Genomic DNA, 15,442 nt, shown 5'->3' with positions numbered 1-15,442 from the left:
GGTCATGTGAATCACAGTACTGATTGCCTACACCAAACACTGACCCCTAAACCTACCCGTCATTGTAACCTTAACCAATGAAATTAGCTGTAGGGCGGGATTTCCGCTTAACTGGTTTGCGCCCTTTGGGATTTTTTTAAAAAAAATTATAGAAAGATTAAAAATACGGGAGAAATACGGGAAATTATTTAAACGGGATGATAGCGGGATAGCAATGTAAAATACGGGAGAATCCCGGGAAAAACGGGAGGGTTGACAGGTATGCATGATGGTCACATGCAATATTTCCTTTGGGATGTTGCTTTGGTCTCTGATGTTCACACAGTTGGTGGTGTAGCAACCAATATAATTGGGGTTCACTTAGTTTGGGAAATTTCTGATAATCTGCACACAAAAACAACTGAAGTACTCTGCAGATAAATAAACCAAGTACTTTTGGTTTGGGGCAGGGGTCCATCTATGCACATATTTGGCCATTGCATCATATATTACGTTATTTTCAACGTTGCATTTTTGCATGCAAAGACACAAAGTCTACATAATCAAGAGCGGTTCACTTCTGCAATTTCTCTTATATCAGCAGCAAGAGTTCACAGACACTGCACCACAGAACACCTTCTTGATTAGACTCAAGTGCGATTTACATGTGTGCACCCAAGTTCAGAAATAGTGTTCAGGTCATCAAACAAACCCAGTTTTGCACTAAATGTGTTACCGTATAGCTGCTGAATTTCAAAGGTGTGAAAGGTCTGAAAGTTAGAAAAAAGTCATGTCATGCAATTATGTATTTGCATGAGCGACCATAATGCTCATACCTAATGCAGTGTAAATTGTGAATAAAAAGAATTGCATGAATGCATGTTTGAACTAATGTGATCTCTGTCTTTATTTCCCTAGAAGTCCCCTGTACTCTCAGAGGATGACAGTGAGCTGAAAAGAGAGAGAAGCCTGAAGACTGTAAGTTTTTTCGATTCAGTGAGTGTGATATCCACTGGTGAGAGCAGTATGGAGCTTGAAGTTCAGACTAAGACCCAGCAAAGTTATGTGAGCAGTGGGCAAAACAGCGTGAGACATGGGGGAGAAGGACTGGACAGCGAAGTTGCCAAGGAAATCCTGTACCTGGATCAGGTCCTTGAGGACAACTGTTGTGACCCCAGGGCCGAAATGACTTCAAATGGGACAAGTTCTCCAGAGATTAACTCAATTAGAGTTCATGGAGCTGGACCATCTGTGCATACCATTGACACATCACCCTTGCACAACCATGAAGTTGTTTTAGAAGGGAAAAAACAGACCACTTTTGTTGATGATAACTTTAACACTAAACCCAATGGTCATTCAGCGATGATAGGAAACGACTGTACAAGGTCACCTGAGTCCCCTAGGACAGCAATCAAGAAAGAGGCACGTTTTGAGCTCCGACCATTTCATGAAGAGAAGAAACCATCAAAACTATTTGACAACCCAACTGAGAAAGAAGTCCGGGTGAAGAAAGTCAGACCCACGGAGGAGATTGCAGAGCTGGAGAGGGAAAGGCTGGAACTCATTCGGGGTCAGGCAGTCAAGAAAAATCCTGGAATTGCAGCAAAATGGTGGAATCCACCTCAGGAAAAGCCACTGGAAGAGGAGCTGGAGCCAGAGCAGCTGGAGTCTCTTCGAAGATATGAGGAGAGGAAGCAGAGGAAGCCAGAAACCAACCGTATGCCACAAGCTGCACCCAGACAGACAATCTCCTTCATCCAACCTGAAACAGGAAACAAGGAGGATGTTGTCATGGAAGAGATTGACTTTTCTGCAGCACGCAAGCAATTTCTGCAGATGGATCATAGCAAGCAGCCCACAGCCCCTAAGAGGAACGTGGCACCGCAGCTTTACTCTGCCAAACCTTTCTTCAGGACTCCCGAGGTCACGCATGTAGAGAGGCCATGCGGTTCTGTCACAGTTGCCAATCAAGAAGGGGTCACATTCTATGACGGAAGTGAAGTTACTACAGTCAAAGCTGAAAAGATTTACTGCAGCTCCGGAGAATCTGTCATACCACCCAAAGATGGTTTGGCTCAGAACGAGTTTAAAGATGATGATTTTACTTGTGCCCGGGCAGTGATGACCATTGTGAAGGAAGAGGATTCTGATTTTTGTCAACAATCTTTGAACAGCTCCTACCATACGGAAGAAATTGACTCCGGGTTAGATGACCTATCCCTGCGGTCTCAGGACACCACTGTACTCGAGACGCTCTCCAATGACTTCAGTATGGACAACATAAGTGACAGTGGTGCATCAAATGAGACCATGAGTGTCTATTTGGAAAACTCTCTTGGGGAGTACTCTTTTCCCTCAACTCCAATGGCCACTACACCAATCAATGGGAAACATGAAAGTGGTATCAAATCTCTAGGTGAACAGAGTGGGTCTTATCATGGAGAAGGCTTGACGGAAGAAGAGCTGGAATACCATGCTGGTATTCTTGTCCAAAATGCTATCCAGCAAGCCATTGCTCAGCAGAATGACAAATGGGAGCCTCTTCAGGCCACACAACATTCGTCCCCTATCCCTGAGAGACATGTGGAAAGCATTCAACCCCAACCCCTAGTGGAGAGATCTACTGTCACACCGCCTCCCAAAGTGCCATCTCCTCCAGAGGAGAGGAGAACAATTGCTCCTCAAATAACTGTAGTTCAAGCCGCCCCAGTTATCCCAGTCAACACTTACAAACCGCCCAGTCCCTCTCCACCACCAGTGGAGAAACCAGAATTCAGCTATTTCAGTAAGTACTCTGAGGCAGCAGAGCTCAGGAGCACAGCGGCTGTCACTCGTCCTCAGGACACAGAAGTCACCTCAGGGCCGTTCAAGCTGCGCTCACGCAAACAGAGAACCCTGTCCATGATCGAAGAGGAGATCCGGGCAGCCCAGGAGCGTGAGGAAGAGTTGAAGAGACAACGACAAGCGAGACAAACATTGCACCCGCCCCGTACGCAGAAGCTGAAGGCCAGCAACCAGCCAAACAAGCTGGTCCTTACTGGGAAGACAGCACCAGGTATGAGTATATCCAGCCAATGTGTGCAATCATGGCAGCAGTAACTGAACACTTAGGTGCAGAACTTTATTTGAGGGCTTTTATTTGAAGGGTCACTTATCCAACAATTAATAGCCCTTTAGTATAAACCATACAATATCCTAATTAGTACTCATAATCATATTTAAGATGCTCTTTGTGCAGTTTTTCATAGAATACACCAGAACTTAATTAATTATTTCCATACTTCAATTACTCAGTCTGATGGTCAATGTGTTGACACCTGTTTCACAAGTTCACACTTACAAATAAGTCAGATAAATGGTAGTGGTTGGAACAAGCCAAGAGTGAGGAGTCGGGGTGGTGGTGGGATGCTGAAAACTGTCGAGGAACGTAAGTGAGACAACTGTGTGTGTATAGGCTTCCTCTCATGCTGATAGGATTAGACGTAATAATTGCTGATGACATGTTGATTGGATAGATCATTTGAACCTGCTCCTCCCAAACTTTGTTAATGAAACATCATTTAAAGAAATGTTTGACTACTAATGCAAACCATCAGCTATAACTGAAGGCTGATATATATCTGTCTCTGTAACTCGAGATTTGATGTTAATTACCTGGTGATTGTCAGTCATATCACTGGGATCCTGGAGGTTCTCTTCATCGAGCTACTTTAGTTTACATTCCTTGCACGCTGTGTCCTTTGGGTCTGAACCCGCTGTTCAGCCTGAGTCACTTTTGCAAGCTGTGCTTTTTGAAGAGGGTTTTAAGAAAACTGCAGCATAGTGCCTGATTTGTTTTTCACTGTATGAGCTTGATGACTACTTTGAACAATTGACCAGATAATGCTATATGGGTAATATAATATATGTAAAAGCTTTCAGTTCTAGCGACCACCAACAGTTTCAAATTATGTTGGTTTGATGTTAAAAATTATTAGAACATAGCAGTACGTACTTTATATGTTCTGTTTACGTATGTTTGGTTTTGGTGATGTAACACTCACCAAAATCTGTGACTGTAATACTCACCAGATACTGTGACAATGGCACAGTATTTAATGGCAGAGTGTGCTTTTCCTTTTGACAACAGTGTCTTATTCATGATGATGTCCTGTACTTGAGAAGTTTATGTCTGCCCTCTAGTGGTGTCATAGGGAATGCATAGGGAGTCCTTTCTTTTAGCTTGCTTTTAGCTATTATGCTAAATCCCATAGTATTGGAATGTATCTTGTGTGATCAGTATCAGTGATTGACCTCTCATTAATGACAGTAGTTTTGAGAGGACAAATATAGACTTTCTGTGAAGAGGCACAGATTTTCTACAGCAAATTTTCATTTAAAGCTTTGCAAAAAAGACTCGAGTTGCCAACGTCAGCAGGATAAAATAAGAGTGCTTTCAGTTTCTGAGAAAATCAACACACTATTTATCAAATACGTGACAAACTACAACATATTTCCCAGTTCCTTATAGCCCACATCTCAAAAATAGGGACATAATCTGATTTCCACATCTGTAAAATAAGTCTTTTTACAAGCATCATGCAGAGTGAAATGACCTGTGTTTGATACTTACTACAAAAAGCATTGCAAGTCCAATGCAAGGCTCAAGCTCCAGATCAATAGAATGTGCTTCAGAAAGAAATTTAAATTCTGACATTTTACACTTATCACAGAGTGGAGAAAGTTTTGATTTAGAATAATGAAACCTGTGAATTACCGTGAACTGAATCAAATTGTGTCTAGCATTCACAGAACATGTATGTGCATCTCTCAAGCACTCATCCCACATGTTTTCATGAATATTAAAACCAATTTCCTCTTCCCAGTCCTGTTTTATTTTTCCTGTGTTGTTGTCCACCTTTTCTAGGAGTAATTTGTAAAAGTTTGACACACCACTCATACCAGGGTGTACATTAACAATTCTCTCTAAGGTGGGATTCAAAACTTCAAAATCTGGAAAATAAATCTACAATATCATGTACAATGTATTAATCTAAGGCAGAAACAATGAGCTCATTGAAGTAATTTTTACAAGCTGTGAACATAATGATTACAATAGATAGAAAATGTAGCATTGGTGCATGTTGATTCAGAGTGTGCATCATCTGAAGTCCTCGCAGGAGTTGGAGACTGAAAGCATCTCTTCACTGGTGTTGGGGCATCTGAAGTCTTCATAAGATGCTGGATCCAAACTGGAGCTGACGTACTCTAGTTACATTAGGATGGGCATCTTGAGAAAAACAGAAAAACAAATGGAAAGTAACTAGCCTAGCTGCTGTTCATAACATTAAGCAAAGATAACCATGTGCATTTGATCTGATTTAACTGGAGTACAAGGTTATGAGATCCATTATGTGAATGCTTGGCTAAAGAGATGCATCTTTAATCTAGATTTAAACTGGGAGAGTGAGTCCGAGCACCGAACATTATCAGGAAGGCTATTCCAGAGTTTAGGAGCCAAATGTGAAAATGCTCTCCCTCCTTTAGTGGACTTATATATCCTAGGTACTACCAGAAGCCCCTAGTTTTGTGATCTTAAAGAGCATGATGAATTGAAGGGCGATAGAAGATCAGTTAAATACACAGGAGTTGAACCGTTTAGGGCCTTAGAGGTCAGTGGCAATACTTTAAAATCGATAGGTCACCAGTTTAGAGATGATAAAATTGGTGTTATATGATCATATTTTCTTGACCTGGTAAGAACTCTAGCAGCTGCATTTTGGACTAATTGTAGATTGTTCATTGAGGATGCTGGACAACCAGCTTGTAATGCATTACAGTAATCTAGTCTAGAGGTCATGAATGCATGAACTAACTTTTCTGCATCAGAAACAGATCACATGTTCCGGAGCTTAGCAACGTTTCTGAGGAGGAAGACATGAAATATGATTTTCAAAAGACAAGTTGCTGTCAAATATAACACCCAGGTCTTTTACTGTGGTAGAGCAATGATTTATAATGGTGTGTATAAGTGTGTTATGTATTGGTGTGTCTGCAGGTAAGATTGAGAAGGTCCGTCCGGTTCCTCCAGTATCGCCCTGCTCCTCAGAAGGAGCTCTGCCCTCGCCTCTGTCTGATCTGGGCAGCGACGACTCTGGAGGAGGACAGCGGACCAAGAACTTCATGCAGACTCTGATGGAGGACTTCGAGACTCACAAAGTCAAGCGCAGAGAGAAAGCTGAGGACAGCAGTGTAAGTCTCTTATGGTCAGCTTAGAGTGTGATATTTTATGGCCTAATGAATTGTCTGTGGACTCTTCTTGCACTAAATCTCTCAGACATCCATCTGCATACCATTTACAATCAAAACGTTGAATTTCACTTTAATGGTCTGTTTGGAATTAGTGATTCCTAACTGCTGAAATACCATAGCTATGACTTGCATCCGAAACATAGTTCGTCTTTTTCATCTCATGCTAAGAAAGTGAGAAAAGGGACTTTCCAGCTCATTTAGAAACTGAATTCATAAAGATGTGTGCCACATGACAAACCGCCATCAAATGCCTATTGAGGACTCACTGTTTCATATCAACCACAGTCTTTCCCTTTTTGCTTTCTCAGATATCAACAACACATTTCCTCTAAAAGCTATTATTTGGAGAACAAACAACTAAGTGCGGGTCTTTTGCAACTTGGCTGCACTGACAGTATCACATTCTGTTATTATAATGCAGACTAAGTAAAACACAATGGCTTTGGAACCACAGTAGTGGTAACAATTTTGGTCTCTGACCATTGTGAAATAAATCCATGACAATGGTGCACTTGTAAGTTTGCCAAGTAAAATAACCAAATATTTATAAATTGGATATTTCCTCAAGGCCTTACAAATTACCGATAAAACAATACAAATTCATGCTTATTTTAACTTAGGGAAGGGTGTAACCAAATATTTGAGGTAGGGGTGGACCAAATATATTAAGCTTCAGAATGCGCCATTGACAAAAAGAAATAAAAAAAAATCTAAATGTTAAAATTGGTTAACCACAAATCTAAATATAGGAATACATGTGTCAGTTGTAGTAAACTCTAAACTCAGGAAACAAAAGCCTGTAATAGTCAATAAATGAAATATATATATATAGTTCATGCTCTTTGAAAAATACCAGTTATTTCAAGTGCAGTCAGCAATAAGCACACAGTATTGAGCCAATATGATCTGTATATAGTATATAAAAAGTAAAATATATGAACATGACCAGTATTCATATGGAAGTTGATCTACTTTCACAAGCTGTTCTCTACACAATAGCAAGTGTTTGCACATTGACTAATTCTTCCTCTTTCCCTCTTGTTAGTATGTCCGCTCAGTTACAACTGAGGTACTTGTACAATGCTTGCTTCAAAGTTCATTGTGCCTTCATTTGTGTTGTTGCATGTTTTAATGTGGGGGAGTTGTAGCAGTGCCGAATACTTTGACACATATAATGTGTTTCCAAGAAATAATTGTCTTTTGTGTCGAATCATTGCGTCATTCATTACATATGGATTCACATTTTGAACTAGTCAAAGTATTTGCACCTACATGATCAGTGCAGTGCCACTATCAATTCACATGAATCTCGTGTCAAAGAACTACGAACTTACAATGTCCAGTCTTCATTTGAGCATTTTACCACCTCCATTCAGAGTCCTAATTTTCAGCTCTTTGTATTGTATATTTGACATAATATTCAAGTTATTTGAGAACTTCGGATTGGACATTTAGGTTCGTTGGAATAAGACACAATGGGTGTAACACTTGGCACCAGTTTTTACTTTTGAAACAGCATGACTGTTCTCTTTTCTGCTTTATTGTTTCTGCTTTCATGCTGTGTTTGCACTTGTATTGTGTGTTGTGGTGTTTATATCTAAAGCTGTTTTGGACAGTCAGACCCAAACCCAGCATGAAACTGTTTGGAACAGGTGGGGTCTAAAACGGTCCATCTGATGTGTATGTTTGCACATGCGTATTGATATATTTTGTTAAAGCTCTTAACTAAATCATTGATATTGGCTTTACTCTTTTTTTTTTTTTTTTGTTCTCAGTGTAAATAATGTAGTCTGCTTATCTAACATGGTATAGTATGGTAAAGTAAAATCCCATATCTCCCTGCCCTTCTACAACATACTTTACATTTTAGAGCTCAGATCACATATTTTCTAAGAAAAATCATGATTCAAGTTATAATATAAAGATAAAACTGTCACACTTTATGTAAGGTGTCATTAACTACAAATTACTTACATCGAAAAAAAATCGATGTTTTTGGTGCATTGTACTTATTGTGTTGCAAAACACATGTATTGCAAAACACTTTTGCTGCTATTGAGTTGGTATAGGTGTAAGATTAAGGATAGGTTTGGTGGTGTGGGTTAAGGTGTAAGGGAAGGTCAACGGTGTAATTATAGATGTAAGTGCATGAAGGTATTTTTAAATATAAGCACAGTGTGAAATCGTATACCAGAGCATTGTATCAAATGATTAATTTAAATGTAGGTACATAGTAGTTAAAGACACTCAATATAAAGTGGGACTGATAAAACAACATTATAAGTTAACACAAGTAAATGTTGATGAAACAAGGGAAATTTGGTTACACTATTTCGAGGGTCCATGTAAGACATTCTACTAACTGTAAGTACTTTGCAACTACATGTCAACTAACTCTCAGAGTATTAGTAGACTGTTTGGTTAGGGTTAGAATAAGCTGACATGTAGTTGCAAAGTTACTTATAGTCAGTATAATGTCTGTTGGGGAGCGTCACAATAAAGAGTTAGCAGATATTAAGCAGACAGTCTACTAATACTCTAATCGAGTCAGGCCCTGTTTACTCCTGGTATTAAGATACGTTTTGGTCGATCGGATCACAAGTGGACGACGCTAATACAGGTGTAAACAGGGTCTAAAATGCTTTGAGCTTGTCCACTTACGACCACTTCCAGAGGGAGTTGAAAACACATTCGACCGGATTGCTTTCATAGTGTAAACACTCATGTGGTCGAATGTGTTCAAACATCCACTATAGACCGTCTTCTCTCCATCTACTGGCCTAACGCGTGAACATTATGGGAAGAGCTCTAGCCAGACGGGACTTAAACTTTGACGGTTGAAGACCCAAGTTTGGTTTGATGATGAAAAACAAACCAAGCACAATGTTCTCTCATCATTCCTGATTTCTAACACACACTCACAGCGTTCGGCTGGTCTTCGGCTGTCAGAGCAGAAACCAAATCTGCGGCTCTCCGTGTGTTTCTCTCTCATCTCCGGTTGCGTTCATTTGTAAATTGCGTGAGCTTATTTTGTCCATTAGATGAAAAGATCTGAAAAAAAAAGCCCATACATTGACCTGCCCATAGACCCTCTCCTCGAAGAAATCAGGACAGAAAGTGATTGAAAGTGGACAAAAGAGACGGATTAAAACACCAGGTGTAAACGGATATGTGTCTCCCTCGTCCACTTGTGATCCGATCGACCAAACGCATCTTAATACCAGGAGTAAACAGGGTCTTAGTTGACATGTAGTTGCAAAGCTACTTAAAGTTAGTAGAGTGTTTCTGAAGTGGACCATATTACCGGGAAACTTCTTCTTAACATGTTTTCTATTATCACTGTGGTGAAAATATCATTATAACATATGAAACAACTTTGAATAGCAGACATTTTTATGTTTATCTTCAGGTTCTGGAGGCAACGCGTGTCACTCGCAGAAAAAGTAACATGGCCCTCCGGTGGGAAGCAGGAATCTACGCCAACCAAGATGAGGCTGAGGAAGATGAGGAGGAGGAGGAGGAAGAGTAAACTAAACCTTCTTTCTATACCGAAAAGAAAATGAGAAAGAGAGAAAACAGAGGGAAAATGTGCAACAGGACAAACACAAGTATTTATTGGGAATTCACCCCTCTCTGAAGATTTGTTCTTTCTGTTTCTGGAGAACAAACGGGACATAACTTTCTCTCGACAGTGAAGACCAGAGATACTATAACACTTTACATTTCCACTACCAAGATATAGCTTTTTTCTTTTGTGCTGATACGTTTTAAGAAAGTGGAATGTGCAAAGACAAGTATCACATTTTTTGAGACTTTGGGATTTTTGGCATTAATGTTGCAACTTAGCAAATCAGATTAGTGTGAAGACCACATTGCATTTATACTTCCCAAACATAAAGATGTTACCGTGCAGCTAAGGACATGAAAAAAATTGGATAATATTTTGTTATTAGTTGAAGGAGATTGGATGAATCTGATTTCATGCTAGATTATTGACATTTCAAATTTACACAATGTGTCTTGCAGTGTCCGAAAGGGCAAAATACTGCTTTTCGGTTTCCTGTTAATTACATTTTCACATGATCTCGATTGCAGCCTATAGAGATAGGAACTCAAATCATTCTCCTAATATTGCCATATTGTTCAGAGAGAAACTTTAATGAGGTGGACAAATGAAAGTAGGGCACAGACATATAACCTTGAAAGACTTGAGATCTGTAACTCTTCACCCAGACCAACATAACAATCCATCGAAGCAGAGGTGGTAATAACTTGCAGAGGTGGTCATGGCTTTTTATAGGCAGCGGGTGAATTCTCCGTTGACAAAACACAGGAAATGTATGTGAAGGAAGCTTTGGGATGTTATTGCTGTTTGCAGTTGAAGGCACCTGTGTTTGGCTTGAAGTAATAGCATCAGACATAGTGTGGTGCAGAACATTTAATGGATTATGTAGATTTGTTGGGGAATGTTTATGTTGTGTTGTGTTATGTGTAGGGCAGAACAGCAAAAGCAGTGCCTTTAAAGTGCCCCTGCTGTGTTCTTTTAAAGGTTCCTAATCTTGTTTTGGACGTCTCCTACAACAGGTTTACTTGCATCAAAGGTCAAAAAACACTTTAATCTTTCATTTTCTCTTAATATACATTTCAGTACCTGCTCTTTTCTCACAATGTCGGCAATGGTTCGATAAAGGATTCAGACTCTCTAGACCCCTCTTTCTGAGACTCTACTCTGCTCTGATTGGTCAGATGGCCCAGTCTGTTGTGATTGGTCTACTCTGCTCTGATTGGTCAGATGGCCCAGTCGACTGTGATTGGTCTACTCTGCTCTGATTGGTCAGATGGTCCAGTCTGTTGTGATTGGTCTACTCTGCTCTGATTGGTCAGATGGCCCAGTCGACTGTGATTGGTCTACTCTGCTCTGATTGGTCAGATGGTCCAGTCTGTTGTGATTGGTCTACTCTGCTCTGATTGGACAGATGACCCAGTCTGTTGTGATTGGTCGACAGCTTACAGCCAAACATTCATTATCATATCTGAACTATAGTGTTTGAGGGTCAAAGTAGATGTTGTTCAAGTAGCCAATGAAGAGCATAGCCTGGCATTATGCAAATATGTTACAACCCTACATAGGTTTGAGCAGTAATTAAGACTGGAATTACTGACGACTCGTTTCAGGCAGTTCAGAATCATTTCATTTGGGAGACAATAACTTTATTTATCGGCACTTTGATCTTTGAAACTTTGCAGACCTTTTACAGTCACAAACAGTGATATCACACACTACATGAAAGGTAATATCTGAAAAAAGCATAGTAGGGGTACTTTAATGCAAAAATGAAGAAAAGAACAATAATATGAATGATAAAGATAGCTTAAATATGCAAGACTTCACTGTGCTTAATTGCTTAGTTGATTTTTAAATTAATCATAATTTCTCTTTTTGGCATTTTTAAAGCCATTACCAGCAGGAATTGTAAACACAATACCATTATTTAACACAGTTAAAAATATATTGCTACAAATGTACAAATTAATGTCTGAAATGTTGGATTTTTTTATTTTATTTTTTTTTGGCAATATAAAGGATGTTAGGTGCAAGAACAAGCATCTATAGGCCTACAGGTCACTGACATCAGTGATGGACATGCAGCGTGAAGGAAACAAAGAGGACTAAAACATGAACACTTACTCTTCTAGATTTAATCTTTGACTTTTCATTTTTGCCTTCGGCCTGATGCATTTATCAAGCCATAAATGAAGACAATCCCACAAGCATCATACAACAACGTGGCTTTGATGTTTTGTATACTCCACATATAATATATATAGTATTACAAAGAAAAAAGTATTTAATGGACTGCTGTCCTTTAATGAGTACATGAAGTATTTGTAGTCTCTGGTTAAGAGTGGTATATATTGCATAGTTTCTCAAATTGCAGGCAAAAAAAAAAGACAAACTAGAAACTCTATAAGAGTTATGCATTATTATAATGTGTGGGTGTCATATAAAGTTACACCTATTCAGAATTATAAATGTTCCTGCAGAAGGTGCATCAACTTTATTTAATGGATGAAAACAGATGTTTGTTGATCTCTGGATACTGACTTTCTTAGGTGTCCATTTGTTTTGATGCTTAATGTGAGATTGTGTGAAGACCATCAGTTTTACTCAGAGCAGGATGATGGATTTTTACTTGGACTCTTTGATATGAGATGATTATTGTTGGTGAACAAATAATTTGAATTTTATAAGGGGGAAATATTTTTATTTGAGCAGTGAGATATATGCAGTGTTCCTATAAATGGAAAATAGTTTTGAAAAAAAAATGACTGGTGTTTAGTACTATTACTGCACATTTATTCATATATACTGTGTTGTGTGTATTTGAGGGCCAAGTATGCCATATGATATTATATGCATTTTCAGAGGTTTTCATTAGTTTGTTTAGGTGCTATAGGTGACATTTCTAGCACAAACTAGTTAAAGTATTGACCGTGATGCTGACAGGTTTTGCATCACGAAATGTGCAGCATTCAAATGAAATGTAAAGCCAGCTTTAGTTCACTAAAGATGGCATGCTTTTGTACTATAATGTATGGGAAATGGACAAAAATGGTTGTTTTACCTCATGAAGTTAAGTTATAAGAAACAAGCCAATGTTCAAATCTGCAACATAACAGGATTCCTACGGCATAGGATGGTGGCCAAAATTGCTTTCAATGTACAATACCAGAGGAAAAAGGAACCATTAGGAATTGAGCAGTTGTTGATGTGTAAAGCATCAGCCTTTGAGGACATCTGGGGAAAGCATTGCGATCATACTAGTGAAATTTCGACAAAATTGTCGATTGTTTATTGTCAATAGTGTAGTGATACAGAAGTCAATTTCAAACCAAGCAGATTTCTGTTGGTAAATGCGGTGAATTCGTGACCAGTTTGAACCCGTTGCAAATTCTCGATTGTGTAAATTCTTATTGAAATGACTGAGATTTTAGTCACACCTTTACCGTTGTTCAGCGAAATTTCCTACCGGATCTTACAGGAAAACATAGCTATTTTACGGGGTGGTGATTTCGTATGAATTTGTACGTTTGAATCAACAAAAATTTAGCATTTTTAAAGGAAACTCATTATGAAGGACCACCCCTAACCCGCCCCTAAACTTAACCGCCATTGGCGTTTAAATATCGTATGAATTAGCCACCAATTACGTAAAATAGTTATGAATTTGTGAAATTGTGTCATGTCTGATATAGCCTACAGTCTTTCGAATAGGAATAGATTGTGTGGAAGCTTGTTTCAGTTACGGAATACTAAAGTTGCGAGTTTATATCGCACAACTTTTTATTCTCAGAATTGTGAGAATGACTCGCTAATTGCCAGAAAAATGTCAGAATTGTGAGCTTTTTTCGATAGGCCTATAAATTTGTGAGGAGAAAAACAATTGTGAGGGGAAAAAATTCCAGAATTTACTAACTTTATATCTCACAGTTCAGATTTGTTTCTACGAATTGTGAGATATAAACCCGCATTTGCGAGTTATAAAGTCCGAAATATCAGATAGCCTATAAACTTGCAATTCTGAGTAGGAAAAAAAATCTGAATTGTGAAATTGTGAGTAATTTTTTTTATTTGTAGCCTATATATTGTAAGATAAAATGTTGTTACCGCAATTACGTTTTTATTTGTATTGTGTGGCAAACAAGCTTCCATAGTAGCCTATAGGGAGCTTTGCATTAGGAAGAAAAATTTCCACATGCAGATTTTATTCGCTTTTACGCTATGCAAATTCAGTTATGCAACAGAAAGTGACTTCTGTTTGAGCGGGTGCTTTGTGTATTGCCTCACTATTGACGATATACAGTTTAGCTTGTGAAATTTAATTTTCTTTTTTTTTTCTTTTTTTGTATCGCTAATGTGACCGCAAATGTGTTCAACAACAAATATATGCCTTCTTTAGACTTCTAGTCAAGCGTTTGCCAGTGACCATGTGCATGATAATTACTGCATCTGTTGCAATAGATTTTTAGTTTCATTGTGAGTTTCACAAAATACAGTCTGTTCTTTAAAAAAAAAAAATAACTTGCCTTCCATGAAATCACAAGTATTGCTTTTTTTCCACAGTTTGAACCAAGTAAACAGTGTTTTTTACTTTTACCTTTGAAGTAACACCAAAAATATGTTTGCTCTTGTTGTTTAAATAGTTAGTTATTACAAATCCATTTGCAATTGCTTTCTTAAAAGGTTAAATGAGTGTTCTACTTCCCTTTGGGAGAAACCAAGGGAATATTGATATGGTGTGATAATGCAATCATGCTTTCAAAAGCCCTCTTTTGACATGTTAACCACTTATTGTATGTTAATATTCTGCTTATATTGTTTTATAGTAATTGTAAGTCTCGCTCTTACACACATATATAATTATTTTCTCATTAAAAAGAAAATGTGTTAAACGTCTCTATTCCTTCCTTGACTTCTAAATGTATCAAAATATGTGACAATGTAATAGCATAATAATTTAAGCTGTAACCATTCAAATTCTATTATGAAATTCGTAAAGAGGTGATTTCTGTTGGATTTTTATGTATGTCCACCTACACAAATCAAAATTAGTGAGAAGGTGAGCATATGGCATATACTTGCAAATGCCTTAGACTACACACATGAGTGCAGCCTTTTATATGTTCACACTTTAAATCTGCTCTAGGCCAGTGGATCTCAACTCCAGTCCTCGGGATCCGCTGCTCTGCACATTTTGTATGTCTCTCTTATCTGACACACTCAAATCAGTTCATGGAGTCTCTCCTAACGAGCTGATGATCTGGTTCAGGTGTGTTAAATAAGGGAGACATACAAAATGTGCAGAGCAGTGGGTCCCGAGGACAGGAGTTGAGAACCACTGCTCTAGCCTACCTAAAACAATATTTACTGGTGGGTTTTAAAAGTAAAACACTTAAATGTTCAATTTCAATTTGTTCCTTTCTCACACAAAACTAGTGTATGACTTCAGAAGACATGCACTATGACACATACATGCCATGGACTATTATGGAGATTTTATGTTGCATTTTGTCCAACTTGAAGCTTCACTTTTAAAGAAGAGCAGCACCAACATTCTTCAGAATAAAAGTCAATAGTATCTTCATATGTGGTAGATTATGACCATTA

General features: G+C 38.5%; 1 protein-coding gene across 3 annotated transcripts in view; it reads left to right on the top strand.

The window, feature by feature from the left end:
* palm2akap2 (PALM2 and AKAP2 fusion) overlaps nt 1–14,725 on the top strand; it is a 96,039-nt gene extending 81,314 nt beyond the window's left edge. For 2 of the 3 annotated variants that reach the window (XM_081354812.1, XM_081354814.1), the window contains 4 exons: nt 898–3,037; nt 6,020–6,213; nt 7,319–7,342; nt 9,683–14,725. In XM_081354812.1, coding sequence (XP_081210938.1) covers nt 898–3,037; nt 6,020–6,213; nt 7,319–7,342; nt 9,683–9,802 — 2,478 coding nt within the window. In that variant the 3' untranslated portion in view covers nt 9,803–14,725. The remainder of the gene's footprint in view (nt 1–897; nt 3,038–6,019; nt 6,214–7,318; nt 7,343–9,682) is intronic. The other variant, XM_081354813.1, reaches the window with a different exon arrangement.
* The last annotated feature ends 717 nt before the right edge of the window (nt 14,726–15,442 follow it).

Source organism: Scardinius erythrophthalmus (genome assembly GCF_964197995.2).
Source record: "Scardinius erythrophthalmus genome assembly, chromosome: 23".
In the NCBI taxonomy this organism is placed as follows: Eukaryota; Metazoa; Chordata; class Actinopteri; order Cypriniformes; family Leuciscidae; genus Scardinius; species Scardinius erythrophthalmus.
Note: the sequence above shows the minus strand (reverse complement) of the source record. Positions and strands in the feature narration are given on the sequence as shown.